The 20758-nt window shown below is 35.9% G+C and overlaps 1 protein-coding gene across 2 annotated transcripts; it reads right to left on the bottom strand.

The window, feature by feature from the left end:
* Positions 1 to 506: 506 nt before the first annotated feature.
* Positions 507 to 20704, bottom strand: VhaSFD (V-type proton ATPase subunit VhaSFD). 2 transcript variants are annotated; one of them, XM_019048464.2, is made up of 11 exons: positions 20520 to 20704; positions 19196 to 19277; positions 17873 to 18062; positions 16626 to 16850; positions 15642 to 15847; positions 15032 to 15116; positions 13098 to 13276; positions 11969 to 12196; positions 10438 to 10551; positions 4045 to 4124; positions 507 to 1756 (listed from the first exon to the last, which is right to left on the bottom strand). In XM_019048464.2, the coding sequence occupies exons 1-11, from the start codon at positions 20575 to 20577 to the stop codon at positions 1743 to 1745; spliced, it is 1461 nt and encodes a 486-aa protein (XP_018904009.1). In that variant the 5' UTR covers positions 20578 to 20704; the 3' UTR covers positions 507 to 1742. The 2 variants fall into 2 exon arrangements, with proteins under 2 accessions (XP_018904009.1, XP_018904010.1); XM_019048465.2 differs by lacking the exons at positions 507 to 1756; positions 4045 to 4124 and adding an exon at positions 8816 to 9170.
* Between the last annotated feature and the right edge of the window lie 54 nt (positions 20705 to 20758).

Raw genomic sequence — 20758 nt, 5'->3', positions numbered from 1 at the left:
TTAAATTCACGCATTGAAAAATGTTAAACAGCTTAATTAGAGTTAGTTTCATCCATTTTTGTTGCCCGAATCGTGTTCTGGGTAAAATTCTCATTAGGACATGTATCAGAATGTGTTAATTTGTACCTTTTAAACTGGTCCATTGTGGCCTTGCGGCAAATTATAGATTAACTGATTTTCAACTTAGCAGGCAGCACACCACTGTGACCGCCCCCTCTTGATCCACCAATGCTTCAAGTTTTGAAAAGCTCAAAAAGTTAGCGACTAAAACTATTGTCAATTTTCAGTTCAATATAGGTTGATTAAAGCTAACAGGTTTAAAGTTACCCAACGGGCTTAAATGTGATCAAAATCAACACAATTTCAATTGCATTTTCCTCAATAAATAGTACCTTGTATAGCCACCCTTCTACAACATGCACTTCAATTTTTACTCACCTCCTCCCATCAAAAAAAAAAAAAAAAAAAAAATCGAATTTGAGAAATACAAATAAAATGAAAGTGCATAACTTTTTAACATTTAATTTAATATTAACAATATTATATGATACTTCAATAATAAAATTTAACAAATCAAAAATACATCATCAACATCTCATAGAATGATCTAACAAAGACATGGGTAGGTGGCATTGCTATGGAATGAACTTGGGGAAAATAATAATGTGTCGTCTTTGTGGCTTGGAGCACAAAGAGATTTTTTTCAATGAACATAAGAATTACATACTAATACTGCAGCACAAGAGTTGTTGAAAAAGTACAATTAACAGAGTCATTTTAAATCAAGTGATATCAGCCGCTCATAGGCATTATGGTAAATAGGTTTAGCATCTTACGACTTTAAGTTCCAACCTATTGAAATTTTTTCTTTGATCTTCTGTTTGAGATTAACTGCTAAGGCTTGAGGAGAAAAGCTACTGGTTTTTAAGGGGTCCAGGGGCTGGACGAAACAGCAAAAAAAAAAAAAAAAAAAATCTCTGAACTTTCCTGCGTTTAGTATTTGGTCTGGCCTATTTGACTGGCTTAGAGGTGACCAATTTCAAATAAGATGCAGTTTACAGCGATAAAAAATTTAAGCACAGCTGACTGGCATGGTGCAAAAAGATGAATGCTGCATTAGATTTTTGTAGTTTTTCCCAACACACCCTGTCAATTGTAAAGTTGAGTTGAGGCTAATAAGAATAAAAATATTACAACTATTAAAACAGCAACTCTTGAAGAAGTCACTATCAGTTGAAAAATGCTACTACAGATTTTCAAATTAACCTACTTTAGAGAACTTTCTTATGGAAAAGACTAAACTAGAATTTATACAAAATATACTCGAAATGGGGAATGGTAAATTGTTTGAGTTCCAACCAATTCATAAACTAACAAAATTGTTTATGCATGTACTTAAATTAAGCGTTCATTGGGGAGACATTTACAATGTTTTCGGAGGCTTTAATTACACCCTCATGCCACTGTTTAATTACAGCTAAAGCGAATTTTAGCTCATGCTTCATGGATGACTTTATTTAAAACAACAAATCTAAAAAATTTACGTTCAATAAATGAGTTGAGAAAGTGCCACCATCATACTTTTTTGCTACATAACTAGTTGCGAAGATATCAGCATGAGTTCCTTTTGAGGAAAAATCATTCTCAAGAAAGAATTAAAAGGGCACCAGAATTGATTGACACCAAATAACAGCAGAATTTGTTCCTCTCCACTATTGGGAGCCAACTTCTTCCAGATAATCTTATGATATTTTACCTACAAATAAGAAGAGAAGAGAAATAGTTAGAACTCATTCAACAGAAGTTGCTCCAAAAGACAAAAATTAGAATACCTGTAGCGACCCTGCATGGGGAACCAAAGGTATTCTGACATGGCTAAATTAAATTATTATTCAATATTATATTCTTTGCGACTTTCTAAGCGCAATGAATTTTTGAACTTAAAATTTCAGTATGCCAAGGTCAAGACAAGCGGGGCTGAAAAAATAATTTGTTGGCCTTTTTACATGTGTTTTCCAATGGAGCTGAGGAATTCCTGGTCTAGGTGTAAAGACGATACGCCTCACTCTGTTATCATTCGGAAAATTTGACTACTTTCGTCTATCTTATCTTTTCTTATCTTCCAGACCAGCAAGGAAACAAAAGCTCTTCTTGAGGACCAGTCGGATGTTTCATCATATCTACTTAATATTGCAAGAAAAAATGCTGCAAAATTCACTGTTTGGCCCTGCTTTCCTTGAGCCTGGTACATAGAAGGTTTCAGTTTGAGAGCTTGTTGTGCCCAAGAGGTCGTAAGGAACATTATATAAAAAAAACAGAATTTAGCAGATGCTGAGGTACTTGGTTTTCTAGATAAAAGCCCGTTTGACAATGAATTTGCGAGTCAATTTTGAGGTTCTGTTTTGTTTCATTTAGTTCTATTGGTAAAGACATAAGCTTTACATTGAGTATCAACACAAATACTGACTTTGATGGATCTATACCTCAAGAGGAAAATCAAAGGGAATTAGTGAGTGTCTTCACAAAGTAATCAATTAATGAATAGAATTGCTTCACTTCTTTTGAGGCAGGGAATTAGATAGCAATTTAAGAACTCAGAAAAATTACTTGCAACGTAGGAATAAATGCAAGAACCTAAAAACCTCATTTGAGCTGCATACTCACTTTCAATAAAGATCAATGAAAGCAAAATAAAATAGAGTAGAAAGAGGCTAAAACATATTTCCTGGAGGAGAGGAACCTTAAGAAAACATGAGGTCAATTTCGAGAATTTAGGAAAAAACCTGAGGAACTCAGCTGCCCTGCAGCCTGATTGTTGAAATTTTGTATTTGTCGGGTCGACATAGATTACATAGGTTAAAAGGCGGAGCATGATTGGTCGGCTATGTCTTATCACTGCTTTGTCGTGCCTATGTCGGATTGAACTTACGACAAGCTAACGGCACCTCTTAAGTTTCCAACAGTATGTCGTCCATTCCACCTGACAAAGGCACGACAAAGCAGCGATAAGACTTAGCCGACCAATCACGCTCCGCCTTTTAGCCTATGTCCTCTATTTCGATCCTACAAACACAAAATTTCAACAATCAGGCTGCTGTACTCTTTGCCTGCCTTTACTGAATCATTATCCTCTTGATGTGTGAGACTACCGATAATTAGTATTAATTCTTCAAGTTCAAAACCCACAACTATCGAGAAGATAATTCTTGCATATTACAAGCTGGCCATCAAAATTACTATTTCGGCTACATTGCCGATTAGCTTCGTCAAATCCGTGCTTCCCTCCTTGATCACAATTCAAAGTGTTAAATGGGTCAGTTGCGCTAGTCTCAGAACTGTATTTTAATGACATCAGATTACAGATCAGCAAAAAATGACAAAATCATTCCAAATCCCAAGTTTTCTTGTCCGATACCAGCGGAGATATCCCTCTTCAAATAGCATGGCGAATGATGTCATCAATTGCAGTAGTGCATACCATAGTTTCTTCCCCCTTGGTTTCATCAGTGATTTAAGTGGAGCTACCAATGCAAATGTGTACATCACTAATTGATTAATCAAAGATGGAGGAGACCATGGTATAAGCTACCGCAGTGGATGACATCATACACTGTGTTTTTCAAAAGGGAAAATCTCCGTTAAGACTGTATGGTAGAACTAAGCATCTGGACGGATCTTATTACTTTTTGTTAATCTATAAGCTTAAACCATCAAAACGCACTTCTGTGACCAGCGCAACTGACCCATTTAATTTTACATTAAGCAATACAAGAATTCTGTGTCACTGGCTCATTGTTAATAAGAGTCTGGGTAATTCTTCTGGTAACAAGTCTTCATCGAAGGCACCAAAATCTATTCTTCTAATTAGCAGGCTTTTAGCTAATACAGGTCAATGGACTGCCACATCAGTAAAGCCCACGTTTGGTGCATTGATAATAATAGGAAGGAAAAATCTCAGTGTTTAATAAGACCGAAGCAAATGATGATCTTTGAATACAAGACTTGATTAATTTCTGAAGCAGTCAAGCTACATGGCGGTCTTACCAGCAAGTACTCCAGCTGCAGATTTAGCTGTAGTAGTTGTTGATCCTTGCTCTTTTTCCAGCTGGCGTCCTAGATACTCCCTGAAATAAAACAAAAATAAAACATTAACGATATAATTAATTAAGAAAATTCAACTCCTTAAGTGTGTACAACAGGTAAAACCCTGGACTTGAGTAGCAAAATATTTATATTCGCATGCAATAATCGTTCACCATTAACGTGGATCTACTGAGAAACTAATACAGTACTCTCTGTAGTGGATCTCGAGGGACCCGAAGATTCATCTGGTACAGAGAATACCTACTGGTACCTACTGGACAGAGAGGGTAATACATGTATTAAATACAGGAAAAGTCGAGTGAATTTATCTGTTGCGGAGAGTTTTCTGTTACAGAGAAAGAGAATTGCAGAAGATTGGGCAAAAAAAGATAAAGGAAAATAGTTGACATGATTGGCAGGTTCTATACCCCACAATTAGCTTATATCTCTTTTGTTAAGGTGTATAATAGTTTAGTTGAAGACATACCAATATTTAACTCAACTCATTTTGCATAGCAACAAAATAATTATTTAATTGTTATATCATCCTTGATTGAGCTAGAAATTAAAATAAATGCTGAAGTGCTAAGAACTTTGTTAGGTACAATTTTTTATTTCCTTACCCTCACCTCTAATACTTAAAACGAGTTGAACAGTTTTTCATAAAGTGCATTATGGCATGCTCAGTATCCATGCAGCTTTGTTGTAATCAACTTTTCACTCATGATTCAAAACGAAAGAGAAAGGAGAGAATATGAGGAGCCGAAATGATTAAAAGACTAGTCAACATTAAACGTTGGCTTGCTCAGCATCAAACAACGGGCTTCCTGAATATTGCAGAGATGTATTCAACGAGTTTAATAATAAAACTACGTGGAAGAACAGAATACTTGATTTCTTGTTGATGGAGTGAATTTTCCGGGTTAAGGGTTTAAAGTTGAACTCAAAGAACACAGAGATGTTCCCTCAAAGAGCAAACTAATAATTGGCTTTAGTCGTTGAGACAATACGGCCACCGCAAATATGAAGTATTTTTTCAAATACTGGGATCACTATGAATTAATCATTTCCCAAGCATCGCCATCACTCTCCAGACCACTCAAATTTTGGTAAAGGCCGCTCACAGGCCTAATAAAGAGGAGTGGGAAAAGGAAGAAAAGCGAAGATTTGAATAGATAAGGGAAGAGCACAAAGTTTTCGGTGAAAGGCGCATATTTAAAACTTTGATTTTTGATTGAAAAATATTTGAAACATAATTGCCAAGTTGTCTCAACATTATATCCTCTTGCTGAGGTTTTAAAAAAAATTGAACTGAAACAAATTGCTTCAAAGGTTTATGAAATGTTTAATTTTTTCAATACCTAAAGTAGGTGGTCAATTGGTTGAGGGGTGACGACAGTCACGGTTCTATTGCAGAATCCACTAGCTATATGTAAAGTTACAACTCTGACCAATCTATCCAATCCTGGGTGACACTTAGCAATTCTTGCTTCTTACCAGCAGATAGATGGTAAAAATCTGTCATTTACTGTCACTTCTATCATCAGTCAAAATTAAATGTAATATGACAATACTTCCGGAAAATTGATCAAAATATAAAGTTGAGAACTTTTTTGAGAGAGAAAAAATAGCCAAATGTTATGGTACTAAAAATCAGACACAAATATTTTTTAGGGAAACTACTTAGAATAAACCTCGATTGTGCATAAATTTCTGGTTATGTTAAGTTATGGTAACGTTGGAATACTACTGTATCTTCATGAATTGGCAACGTTTAAAAATTTCGGAATGATAACAAAATTTCGGAGCGTTGATAAGATTTGGAAACGTCCACGAAATTGAGCAATGCCGATTACTAGTGTATATTTACGTAAATCGATCAGTGTTGAGAAAATTCGGCATTTTTGTGAAATTTGCCAATGAAATTTTCTTTACTTTGCAAAACTGTAGTCAACATTTACATTTTCATAAATATGGCAATGTCGGTAAAATTAATTTATTTCTTTTACTTATTGGTTAGAAACGTAGGGGACTACAATAAGTACAAAGTATTAACCCTGATAATTTTAACTTAAAATTCATAAAATTTGACTAAGTTGGCAAAATTTCAGAGCTTCAATTTTCAAAGCGATGTTGTGGCGGTACGGTTGCAACATGTGTCAACTGTACTACAACATGTCATAATTTTTCTACTGATAATATAATTTGATCAGTCCTTAACGTCTAAATTATAGTCTATTTTAAAGCATGCTGAAACATAAGAGAATGCATTGAAGTATATTCAAAAGTGCATTGCTCAAATACCTATCAGATACCTAGCTCAAACTTAATGAGACCTAGGTTTTGAGTACCAAAATGCTAGAATAAAAACCAATGAATCTTAGAAAAATCGACACGAGTAAAAAAAATAGAGCCGGAAGTACCTGAATAGCCCATTTAAACACGCAAAGTAATGGAAAATATGAATGAGCCATAATTGATTTTCACGAGTGCAAGTAATCAAAATAGTTACTGGTCATATTTTGCTCTAAAATGAGGGCGACTATTTTGAGCATGTTGTGCTTCTTTGACCAGAAAAATGCAATACCTTTGGTTTGAATCCATAGCTGAAGATTTAAACCACACTCAATTCATGCAGAGAGCATGTGACATCATCAAAGTGATGGCCATGCATGGATAATTTTTACTCATACAAGCAATGTATGCTTTTTTTATGTACATATTCTAGTTTCCCTGCATTTTTTTTTTTTTTTTTTTTTCCCAACTTTATCGATCGCTTAATGAGGGCAGGAGAGCCTGCCAAGCCCTACTATTGATCTACATTCCTGGGTCCCATAAATTTCTTCTTACAACAGTTACAGAGACGAAAATTTTTACTGAAGTTGAGAATAAACTTCACTTTTTGGAAGTTGCCTTCAGCTTCAAGATATCCTATTCAGGCTAGAACTGACTCCTTGCCCCATGACAAAACGGGCTGAAAATCAGCGTTTTTAACCAGTGACAAAGCAAAGCGATAGAGGACTTGACGAGGTTCACCTCTGTCACCCTTCGCTTATTACAAAATCATGAAGCACATCCCATTAAGTCTGCTGTGCTAAAGAAGAGCGCGATAAGAGTCATCAGGCGTTGCCAAATTCCTTTCGAAAATCGAATTTTCAAGAAAATCTGTATTTATTTTACTTCTGATTTTTCAGAGAAATTTGTTCGTAATTTGATTTAAAAAGTCTGAAAGTTACGAGAAAATATATTCATATTCATAGCTTTCCTTAAAAATAAATATTTTCTGAAAGGAACTTTGGCAAAATTCGAACACTCATACGGCATTTTCACTCAGCATGGCAGGTGGTCAAGTTGAATTTACATCCAGATAATAATTAAATACGCAGATCCCATGACTTTTAAATCAGGTTTAGTAAAATTTAGCCCTATTTAGTACCTACATTTAGAAACCTTAGTCACCTTCCACCCGAAATATCACAAGCCTTATTAACGCTTAGACGGTATGTTGCCGGACATTTCAATACATATTGTTTTAATTTTGCTTTAAAACTTTTGCACACACTTTCATAAAACAGGGATTACTCTTGATGGCGAAAGAAATATTAGGTAAAATTTTCAAGTGATCTGTTGATCAGTTTTTCCGTAAAAGATTGAAAAGTTTAAAATTTGGCGACATGGTGTCTAAGCACAATTGGATTACATTTTGCAAAAAGGAACCACTTTTTCTGGCTCATTTTAGAAACAACATAGATTCCAATGGTTTTCTTGGGCAGAAATGTGCTTGTAAAGAAGAACTAGAGATAGTAGTTCCTTATTGCAAAATGTAATCCAATTGACGCTTGTAATACTTGAGCCAGAAGATGAGGATAAGACTATAACTTAGCAATGGATGGCGACAAATAATAAAGAGTTTTGGGGGGGGGTAACACCGATTCTCCTCAGGCACGCACAGCATCAAAAGCTTGACGCACTATTACGTCATTCTTTCATCCATGTTAATCATGTGCTTTTTTTTCATACATATTTCATGTGGTTTTAAATGTTTTTAGTCGTTTTCAGTATCCAGCACAAGCTCTCGCCATGACTCATCGGTGATCAAAATATTACTGTAGGTGAGACTTCCGGATTTGTTAAAATGAAGAACAAGACAGAGCAGGTACAAGTTATTCATTCATCATTTGACTGATTCAGATAATTTTACCTTCATATGGGACAGGGTTCTCTGAAACTGATCCGAGCCTATCCTTTCTTATTAAACATTTGAGAGGATGTGAAAGGGCTGCCTATGCCCAGAAAATTAAAAAGTTGAAGGTTTCAAAACAGTAAAAGCAGCAATGGAACACAACGAAAACACAAAAACAGGGGCCTGAAAGGGGAAGGGGCTGAAACACCAACTGCACCATCAAAAACTCATTGAAAAATACAAGCCTCGAACAAATTACTGGAAAAAAATATCAAGGAGCTGTAAAAGTCGAGGTGAAGGAAGTAAAATTTTCTCAAATTTATGGTTTCGGTTCCATTTCTTCAAATAAGTTGGTTCCTCATTAGTTTAATGTCTTTGCTAGATTTTCTTTGAATTTGCTTGAGAAATACTATTTCCTCAAATGATGTTCTGTTTTAAAAAAAATTAATCAATTGGGCAGCCAATAGTGAAAGCTTGAAAAACAGACAATTTTGGACACTCTTGATAAACGCAAGTACAAACTGCATAAGACAATAAACGGTGAGTATGTGGGGCTAGAAATTTTATATTTCATTCATTAAATATTTATAAAATCTGTTGAGCAAAATATTTCGAACAAAGTTTTGAGGTACTGAAAACAGGTGAGAAAACTGCATTGAGAATTTTCTTAGTTGCACATATCACAGCAAAATTTGAAAAAGAATGCATTCATAGCAATCATTCCATTGTTAATTCGTTTAAATAATTTGCACGTGCTTTCATAATTCAAGAACATGGTTATTGCAGCTGGCATCGATCACTAATCTACAAAATTCAAACGTTGCTATAGGACATTGCTTAGTTACCATTAAAAATACACATTGAGCAATTAATATAAAGTCATGGGATGGAATCAACTGATGGCCTAACAAAAGAAAACAAATCAAAATCAAAATTAAAAATCTCATTAGAAACCACTTCAAGTTTAAGGTACAGTATAAAATAATCAAAGAAGAGTTGTATACAACAACAAGAAAGCAGAAGTATTCAAACAGTCGTTCGAATAATTTTTTGGTTGCAGATTATTCGAAATAATCAACAATTATTTTCTTCTTGTTGCAGTCTCAGTGCAAATTTACTGCATACCTATCCAGAAAATAACTTGTAAAAAGATAAACAGTGATACCAACAGTTGCTTGCAATATAAAAAGCTTTGATCAAAAGAGCATGGAATAGGAAATGATAGAGAGAAGGAGGGAAGCAGGAGAGAGGAAGAAAAGTTTCTACTTTCCTTTTCTTAGAAACTATCAATGCTAGAATATAAGAGGGTCATCCAAAACGCAAATATTAATTTATACCTTTCAAAGTAAAAAGGATGACTCAAATTGGTAATGAAGTGTTAATTAGAAACATTCTTCACTTTAAAACAAACCTAAGATTTTAATTACTGATCACCACAATTCCCAGAAAAGACTACCTGTAGTGGAATGGATACAGAAATACTATCATTCCTTGGCATAGCAACTCTTCAGTCGAATGTTAAACTCCATACAGTAAGACCTCCATATATCGGATTTTACAGGACTGACGAATTTATACATTGAATCGCAAAATCTGTTGATTCGAATTACTTGAAGTCCTTGAAGGGACCAGAAGATCAATCTGTTAGATTGCAATCCAATAAACTGAAGTCTTACTGTACCTTGTTGGAAGCTGAAAAAGTGCTCATCTGGTTTAATATCCATCTATAATTGATAGCTTCCAAGGGGAAAAAAAATAAACTACCTTAAAAATACATTTTCATATTCTACTCAAGGCTTAAATGTACTCCGAGACAGAGGGTATACTGAAAAAATAGTGTAATTCCTTCGGAAAGAAAATACACTAAAAACAAATAATAGACAGGAGAAAATTTTACGATAAAATACATGGCATTTCTTTGAATAATTTTACTTCCGATTCCTTTGCCAGAGGTCTATTCTTAAAAAATTCAAGAATCAGTGACGTCATTCAAATAAAATTAGGTTGATTAAAAAATGATCAATGAAAATGTTCCACATCAAGCAAATCATTCTACTTAAGTGGACAAAACCTAAATTACCAAACCCATGAGCGCCGCGTTTGTTCGCCAGATAAACATAGCTCTAGAGATAAGTAACTGATAGATAGAAGAAGTAGAGAGAGGAACTTACCAGTTGTGAACCATTAACTTTTGAACAGCCAGCAGAGCTTCATAACGAACATTGGGATCTTCGTGAGATAAAAGTTGCATCACAAGTTGTTTTCCTCCTAGCTGTTCAATGACACTGTAAGATAAAAACAATGAAAGCTTTACAAAGAGGTTGTAAAAACTAGAGAAAGTAGAATGGTCTGATGTAAGCATTACCACGGATAACATGTGCTGTCGGAAGCATATATTCTGGTAATTGATGCCACTATGTTCAGTGGTAAATGTTGTTGAGCTTTTCAACATCAGCTCTAAAATCACACACCCTATTCCAAAATTTAAAGATGTAGATCATTTCAAGCATCGAGCAAGCAAAATCATTACTCTCCTGAACCAGGCCTTTGACCTTCCAGAAGTTAAAAGAGTGATTCCGCTCTGCCTGGTTCTTAAAGTATAGAGGGCTGTTACCTCACATGATCAATACAAGATCCATCCATATAGGTCAGTCATTGCGCAGATTTCCCCCGCTCAGGGTAAGCCCCATCCATTGGCTCAGTTGGCTCGTGACGTCAACATTACTGCCGCGAAAGCGAAAAATCACGGATACCTACAATGCTTTTCTTATGGAAGAAAGCAAATTTTTCTAAATGAATCATTTAAATTTCTTACTTTTAAATCCTTTGAAACTTTCTGAGTGTTGAAAGGAACGTTTAGACAAAAGACGCTATTAGTGCCACGTCACAGAAAAGCGATATATATCGATTTTTTCGCATTGAGAGCATTGAAAGAGGTTATGCCAATGTTATTGTTTGGATCCAATTCGATATAATGGAGAATCCCTATGATGACGTCGCCACTAATAGCGTCTATAGCATTCAGGGTTTCGATTTTGCCGAATTTGCGTTCTTTCATTTTTACAGTTTACTCTGCATCAGCCATTTTTACACGTGAATCTATACCACCAGATGGCTTGTTACAACTCTGACTACAAAAATCATTTAAAAATATAAAAACGCAAATTCAGCTGAATTGAAACCCTGTGCGCTAACGTCTAAACGTTCCTTTCAACGATCAGAAAGTTTCAAACGATTTAAAAGTAAGAAATTTAAATGATTCATCATGAAAAATTTGCTCTCTCCCATAAGAAAAGCATTGTTTCTGACTTTTCTGGTTTTCGCGGCAGTAATACTGACGTCATGCGCAGAAGATTCTCATTTCGGTTTCGGGAATGACTGACCTATATGGATGGATCTTGGATCAATACAGCGTTTGATCAGCTAGACAGTTAATAGAGAGTACACCCAGTCATCAATTACATAAAATTTAAGCTCACTCACTTTTTATAGACTAAAAGATAATTGTTTCGGAACTGCACGCTCTATCTTCAGCTTCATCACGACTGATCCTTGTTGATTAATCCTGACAGTCCATCCTCGATTTCATCGAAGTTGTCATTCATCAAACGGTTAGAATGTCAGAGCATGTAAACCAAAACTTCTCCGACGAATTGTTTTTAAATTTTGATTTAATAAAAAAAATTGTCAATTGTTACTTACTGTTTGCCTCGCGGATAGTGACGGACGTATTCACCAACATCAAAAGATGCAACGCTGAGCACCAAAGCATCCTTGGAAGTATCAAGTAAATGGACCAGACAGCGAAGAAGCTCATAGTTGCGCTCATTCAAACGTGCTGCATTTTCTCTCCAGAACTGAGCAGACCGGTGGACTGGAGACCACTCTAGTCGCCCACATTTTACTTCAGTGGCATATTCATCAAAAGAACTGCAAGTAAAAATGAAAAAATTTATTTCAAATTACAGTATTACTTTACTTTTTTGATAATAAATACCACACACATTACAGACAATGGTCTTACAAAAATATATTGTAAATTATCCCTCTTTTAGGTGGAGAAAATGTCATTAACAGTCTTAGTACTTCAATTAAATGATATATGAGCTACTCTCCAGTACTAAAGAGAAACGCTGTATGAATATTCAAGAGTTGCCAAATTTCCTCCGATTAAATGTTCATATTTGAGAAGATTTATGCATACTGTCTCTTAGAATTTGCAGATAACTGAGGTCCGATTGCGGATAAAATTCTCTGAAAAACTGGAGGAAAAATATTCACATATTTCTTCGTATTCTATTACAGGAGCTTTGGCAGTGGCTGACGGTTCATACAGCATTTTTCGTTAACAAGGTATATTTTTTGCCTCCATACTTAGCAGATGGTAACTTAGGAATAACCTGTTGAACATTTTACAAAGCAGGTTTGTTGTTCTTAATCATGTTTCAACAGACTATTCACCAATTTCATGAATCATCATTTGGCAAAAAGTAATTAATGATTCCCAAAATGACTTTTTCTCTTTGGGAGGATGGAGAGTGCAGCATCTCTAGAGATGTTGTCTCTGGTTTAACCCTAGCCTTACCAACCATTGTTACACACATGGGTTACCAAACTGTACTTTTTTGACCCCACATTTAAAATATATAAATTGTACAGGCTTTACTACATTTGTTAATTTTTTCCGAGGTTCTTCACCACAGGAATATACCTTCTCCCCACCCATAGTTCTCCTGCAAGATGAGGTGTATGCAACAGATCAGTAAATACCCCCACTTATTTGTAGAATGCTGAGTACTTTATTGGGAGAGAAAATAGAGTTACCAGATACCTTAAATCTTGAACGGATGCCTGCAATTTTTCGTTGAGAAACTGAACATCTTCTACAATGTCTTCATCATCGAATTTGCGTTGCTCCAAAATACTCAGCTGCTTTAATACTTTACTCTGTACCATTGCGATACAATGTTCCTTTGCAATGTTTGGCTCTTCTGGTTTTTCGATTAAGTTCTAAAACGCGAACACAGCAGGAAAAAAAGAAATTATTAATCATCTCTGGACAAGAAAACACACCTTCAAGTTGTTTAGGCTATATTGTTTGTTCTTCAAAAAACAATGAGTTGACACTCTAGGTTTTTGACAATTTTTTATTGGGGGAAGGAGGGGGGGGGGTTGTTCATCTTTCACCAAGTTGAGGGGTATCTCAAAAGTCATGTCACCAACCTCCGCAAATAAAGCCAGCAAATGTGGATTATGGGAACATAAAAATCACTTCATTGGCTTTGAAATGCTACTTGGTTGAGCTCTTTTAGTCAGAAACTTACTGATTTACGGCAATTTTTAGGTAACATGTTCGATTCAGCAGGGGTCGTATAAATATTTTCTGTTACATGCACCTGGAGGTAGAGTTTCCCGTTTTGTTGATTATACTTTCCTAGATACCTTTTAAGAAAAAAAAGATAGAGCCAGTCAGAACACTGCATGAAACCAACTGTAAAAAACTAATGTAAAAATTCCCTGACTTTAAAATGACAACTGCTGTGAGACCAATCCAGAATCATCCGATTATGGAATGACCCCAACTAACCCTAACTTGGCTAATTTCAACCAATTCACAAGCGATTCCGTTTTGAAGGAGGAGAGACAGAAAGCAAATGAGCAGATTATTTTTTAGCCTGCACCACCAACATTCCTATAACAAGTGGACGCCAATTTTCACGACATGCGAGCAAAAAGTTTGCTCAACTCGAATCAACAAGCGCTTTCCCTCTTGTTTTCACTTCCTCAAATTCTTACATTTAAGAGGCGAGAGGAAAAAAATACAGATTACTTTCCACCTCACATTGACACAAACAATCCATATCTGAACTTCTGCCGATTTTCACAAAGAGGTATGCAATTATGCATCTCCCATAAGAATTGGACCCAGAACAGAATCTTGTCATACCCTCACTTTTTGTAAAGGAAGGTTACAGAAGTTAAAAATGGCGGAGTTTTTGAACCAGCCCCCGGGAAGAGGCAGGGGGTCAAAGAAAAATCAACTTTTGGGCATTAATTTTAAACAGTTGCAGGTATTGAGTTGAACTTTTTTTTAAATGAAGGAACATAAAAATACCTTTCTATTGAATATAAGCAATCGACAATCAGTTAATTTTTTACGAAGTTATGGCTCATCAAATTTTTCAAAAAAGTCCCGCAGCTGCGCCCGGGGCCCGAGGACCCTGTAGCATCAACTTTGAAAAAGTATAACTCTGGAAGCCCCCCTCACAAACGATTCCTGCTTCTATTGGAGAAGGACCTGTCCAAATTGTGAATGTCCAATAAAAAGGTTTACAGCAAGGAAAAGAGGAGAAGGAGATCAGAAAGTGTCATTGGCTTGCGGATCTGTGGCAGAATCGATTTTATTGGCGATTAGGAGTCGCAGAGCGCTCTAGTACACTGGGTTAGTGGCATGATATAGATATACTTGTTCAAACTATTCGTAAATTAACCGACGATTATGTCAGCGTTACAACCAAGATTTTGTAATTTTTTGCTTCCATTAAGTTAAGAATTTAAATTTTTGTACTTGCACTCACCCATCATATTTTCTGTAAAGACATTAATAGCATGTGCCGCTGAATGTCTCTAATAAAATTTAACTAACTAACTATCTGCAACCATTCTTAAAGTGTGATCAAGCAGGCATCAATGCTTTGAATGCACCCCGTACGCAAATGTGTGGGGCCAGCATGAAATAATGGATGGGTATAAAAACCAACTTACCCTGAATACAGCCAAGATGATGCGGGTAACTTTTTCTTTCACAGAGTCACTGAGAATATCTGCTAGGATTGGAATGACGCCTAATCTGTGAAATTTAAGAGCATCCAGAATTATCTTAGAGTGAGAGCAAAAAATTGGGGTAGATTCTTTTTCTTTTCGTCTTCTCCTAGTACGCATCAACTTTTCTCTCAACCAGACTACACAATCAAATCTTTTCTTTGTTAATCCCTTGATATTCGACTGACAGAGAACATTTTCCTAATTGTATATGGCCTTGGAAAGTGCTAAATTTAGTAACAATGCCATACTGACAGCAATTTGTTTAATGCATTGAAATTATACTAATTAGTAACATATTAAACATTCATCCACGCTCTAGGGGAGGGTTTCTCATTTTTAATGTACTGCTTCCGCCTTGAAACTTGTTCTTTTTCAACTGGTCTTCTAGCCTGATATTTGAGTTAGAGGTACTATGAGCATACCATAATTCAGGAAATTTAAAACATTTATGGCATGATAAGGCTATCTGACACAATATTTCAACAATTTAAAAACAAAATTCCTCTTCAACAGACAATTAACACTTTTAGACTTATTTGTATATACTCACTTGTTCATTTTTTGAGCAAATTTAGGGTTGAAAGTCAGTAACCAAAGACAGAATATAAGTTGGTACTGAATTTGGAAATTTACTTGTCGTGAGGCAAGGACTTTCAACAATGTTGAAGGCCCTTCAACTTTGATGAAAGCCAAACGATATTCATCGTGACGAAGAACTACTTGCAAGCATCTTCCGACAGACTGCATGTACTCTCCCTTAAAAAAGATAACAAATTCAATGAAATCAGTAAGCGTATCCTGAAGATGTCAAATCTATGCAAAAACTATGTCAAATACGTTCTTTGCACACGACAGGTCGTGACAATTATAATAATAAATCGTTCTGGATATGTTTAATTCATAGGTTGGCTGCCCTCTTGGGCCCCAACTTTGTTTACAGAGGCATCGGTAAAGACCTGATGGATTTTCTGAGTTTCACATCTGTCTATACTCTCGCTGTAAGCCGGTATCAGACAATCAAAGTGGAGCTCTCAAAGTGGCGCATCGATGCGGCTGGTGGAAGATGAGTATCACGTGACCGTGACCCTCAAAGATTCTCAGCCCGAGAATCATTGAGGGTCACGAGGGTCACAAGTATGCGCCACTTTGAGAGCTCTACTTTGATCGACTGATACCGGCTATATAGGTACTCTAATGATTACTGGCTATATACTGAAGATTTTGAGATCAGGGATTTAACAAAAATCATAGATCAAACCCTCATTTAAAGATTTTTTTTTCCTTGACTTTTTGAAAAGAAAAATCTTTTATTGAGTCAATTGAGTGATGCAATTTTAAAAAGTGATGTCTTTTTTTTCTCTCTTTTCTCATCAAAAATTTTGCTAAGAAGTAGAGACCGCCGGATCATGTGGCACAGGCAAGATGCTTTAGAACTTTTTGCACCTACAGAAACAGAATTTTGAGGACAACAGATGCATTGCTGAATTAATTAAAAGTAAAACGTAGCAGCAAATCATGGATCAATTTGACTTACATTCAATTTTAATTGTTCATTCAACCAATTCAGGTAAAAGTGAAGATCAGAGCTGTCGAGTAAATTGGCAGATGGGTTCCAACAGGCAATCTTGGCGATTATTCTGGCAGACATATTCACAATGAATCCGTCAGATCCATTTAACAAGTTCAAAAACTGACCGCACACAGGTTCTCTCTTCTTAGCACAATACTCGGCAAATATTTCAACTCTTGACCTGTCCTCCTGGATTTTAAAATACAGAAAATGTTAATTGTTAATTATAATAGAGTACACTACTTCATATCAACTGAGAAAACCAGTTTTCTCGGGAGTTAGGACAAGAATTATCACACATAAATTATGTAAGGAAAATGTAAGGATCATGTGTAATCCATTTCTAGAAGGTGTACTTACCACTTGACGTACCCTTGCGTACTTTACCACTGGACTTTGCAAAACGCAGTTACACTTCATTACTGGTTTTAAACGTTCCCTGCATTTTTATTCAGTAACACTTGTTCATTTTGTGATTACTTATCCATTTCTGTAGTTAATGGATGAGCTCCGGCATCAGCCCAGACATATAAGAATACACTGCGTAGAGAGACAAGTCTTACATACATATCTTCAGGTGCCACATGCGCGGTTAGAAATAGCCAATTTCCCTTCATCATTTTCTCTCTCCTGACTCCAGACCAAGAAATATTCCCAGCATGTGGTAAAGCGCCAAGAAGAGTCAGGAGGTAAACATCAGTTTTTCATGTAAAATGGCTGTTTTGGGAACCAGCCCCCACAAATAAATGGAGTGTCTTTTCTTAGCGCTCTCGCACATTAGAGATGATAACTCAGGTTTGAATTGACAAAACCCTATCATGTTATACACCTTCTAAAAGTTATTTTTCTGCTGGAAGCTCCTATGTAAATTGCGTTTTGCAAAATTTCTTTTACTGAGTGGAAAGTTCATAAATATATTGCCGATTTTTAACTCTGCCTCCTCCGCCTTGCCTACCAAAAATTTTGGGGGGCTTGAAACTTTGGGAAAAGATGAGGCGTTGTCTGATTATTGAAGTGCCAAGGCTCAAAGCCCATAAGCGAAAATTGTCCCATTTCGCAAATAGCCTTTTAAAAAAATTGCTTTGGACTGATAGTGACGAGGGCAATAAGTGTTCCAAGTTTCAGCGATCTCTGAGGGGAGCAGGTTTTTCCCTTCGTTTGATCTGGCATGGTAATGCACAGCTAAGATTAAAAATGGCTATGGCACATACCTGAAGCATATCATCGATGAGAACTAGAATGTACTGGATAGTCTGATCCTTCGACACATGTTCTAACAAGCTGGGGAAGGTTTTAGCAGCTTGTGTGCGATTTTCTGCCAAGATTTTGGAGCGACCAGCTGAGTCTGCATTGTCGTATGCATTGATAAAATCAAAGTCATCTTGCGAAATCATTTGAGACCTAAGAATAATTGAAGGAGAACTTATGAGATTTGCGGTGTAATAATTACATGTATCTCAGCTGTTTAAAAATTCACTGTTTCTTAGATTTTTTGATTGTGGAGGCATCTTAAACAATAGGATAGAACTTTTTGTAAAAATATGTACTAAGTATCCTGTTTTCAATCATCATTTCAAGCCTGTGTTGAAGCATCATTTAGACTAATGCTCTGACATTAGTTACATGACTAGGGCTCCATCATGAAATAAATGATTTGTACAGATCCATGTTCCATACACAGTTGCAAACTTTCTAATAACCAAGTCACCCGGTGTGAAATTCAATTACCTACAATTTACAAATGCAGCTATTTAATGATAATACTTCATCTAATTTTTTTTTTATGAATTTGGTTCTCATAATTCCTTGGATTAATAAGGATCTCATGAGAAGACTTTCTTTTACCCTTAATTTATAGTTACAGACTTTCTTGGATTTTTAATTCTTTAACTATATTGAAACCAAGAGGATTTTATTGGGAAACATGTACAAAAAATTTGTTGAGCAAATTTGAAGAAAAAGTAATTTGGTCATAATAAAAACCTGAATGGTTCATGTGCAGCTCATTCCTAAATTGTCGTAACCTCCGTAATTTTTTATCAAATAGGTTGATTTTAATCTGATTTGATACCTACCTAATTTTGTCTCATTTCAGATGAGATTATGATCAGCTTGGTGGCTGGCTTAATTTTTGAGTCACAGCATCACTCCAGGTTTTTTTGAGACTACTTACACACTGATATCTTTAACTGTACATTGACGGCTGAAGTGCGTACCTCCTTTTACGACTTTGCAGACTTTCCATTATACATTATTTCTTCTTCAGAAAACTTGTCAACTACATTTCTTTAAAACTTCCTTGATTTTTCTTCTCTGTTAGCAAAATATTCTGCAGAAATTTCAAACTATAAAGTTAGTCAACTTTGATTAAAAAAAAATAGGAGCAGAGATTTTGAAACAACGCAATGGAGATATGTTGTTCTGCTCTATAGCCATCAATATGCCAATTCATGCTTGGTTACACCATTTACTGACCTTCCCAACTGAGAATAAGAAAGCTCATTAAAAGGATAGCCTCAGCATGCAATACTTACTGAAGGTATGGTTGCCAGTTCGGTCGCTGATTACGGATTTCAGTTGCCTGTTGCTGGAGAACACTGGTGGCGGCCAGCATATCTGTGGAATAAAAATAGAATGTTCATCATACAGGTCATAAGAGAATGCTATGGTTACAATAACTATTACTTTTATTTGGCTGAAAATTCACTGATTACAGTGGCAACTCCCTTACCCAGTACAGATCTGTGCTGATTAAAGCCGAATGTTACGAGTAAATACTGCTAGTAGACATCAGCTTAGCATCAATGATATTCACGAAATACATTGAATCAGAAATACTTAAAATGAGATGCCAGCCACAGGGGAGAGCTTTGAGTTTAGGGCAACTGCGAGTAAGCACAATCTCTAACTATTAATACTTAAGGATTTAACGATGCCTTCAATCAAAATAATTGAAGATTGTTTTTGCAATCTCTCCTGGATTTAAGATTTATCTGTTGTTACAAAATGAGCAAGCTTTAGACACTACCGTTTTTGCCACCTCCCATCTACCAAAAACACTGGGAATTCATTTCGGATTCTACTTACATTCATCCTTCACATTATTGTTAGTGAGATAAAATACAACTCTGACCATAATTGGTGGTTGATACCGTAAAGAAGCATTACAGAATCCAACTGTCTATTTGCATTAGATTTCTCAGATCATGACGATTAGAGCCTGCCTGAGGTTCCGACTAGGAACTAGCACTATACTTACCACCAACAAAAAAACACCAACCAGATGATAATGATGTTCCACCAGAGGTTTAGCACAGTCTCTTGATTATGTAAGGGCTAAAATTATGGTCTCATCTCTTAGGAATGAAAGAATCTTACACAAGCGGAAAGTTGGATTCCAAAATGTATCTCCTAACGTAGAGAGAATGACCAGGTATTTCAGTAACTTTTGACTTGTGATGTCTGTGGTTTTGAAAGAGACAATGCAGCTTCCCATGACAGTACATTAATAATAGATGTGCATTAAAAGATTTATTCTAAATTAGTGCACATGAAGCAACTGGGCATCGAGGTAAGCGTGAGTGCTTTCATTGATGCAAGTAGATGGGAATGGGAAAATGTGTTTATGTGCCCCTCATAGAACGGATGTCTTTTATAGTGATTAAAAAAATTCAAGTAACCTGGCATGATGAGGCAAAGTTACAATCTTCAGGTGGTGCTTAGCTTACAGTAAAATAAATTCTGTTACAGAATACAGAGGCTCTGAAGATGCTCTGAAAAAAAAAAAAATAGGAGTGGCACTTAGCCCATGGCCCCTCCTAGAATGAAATGAATTGAATTTGAGGGAAAGAAACGTACCAATTTTTTCATCAGGTAGAGAAGGTAACATTTCTTTCATGCTGACCGATTTTGCCATGAAAATTCAAACCAATTCAGTGCACTTAACGGAAGAGTTTGCGAAAAACATGAAACTATATCAACTTCAACTTCACTGACTCGCTGATAAGTTTCAGCCAGCCTTCCAGTCATATGATAGCATCGATATACTTAGAGACATACTAACACTAACCTTGAGAATCGAATATGCTTTGCTTTTA

Source organism: Bemisia tabaci, chromosome 2 (genome assembly GCF_918797505.1).
Source record: "Bemisia tabaci chromosome 2, PGI_BMITA_v3".
Taxonomy (NCBI): Eukaryota; Metazoa; Arthropoda; class Insecta; order Hemiptera; family Aleyrodidae; genus Bemisia; species Bemisia tabaci.
The sequence above is the reverse complement of the archived record's forward strand: the minus strand, read 5'-3'. Positions and strand labels throughout refer to the sequence as shown.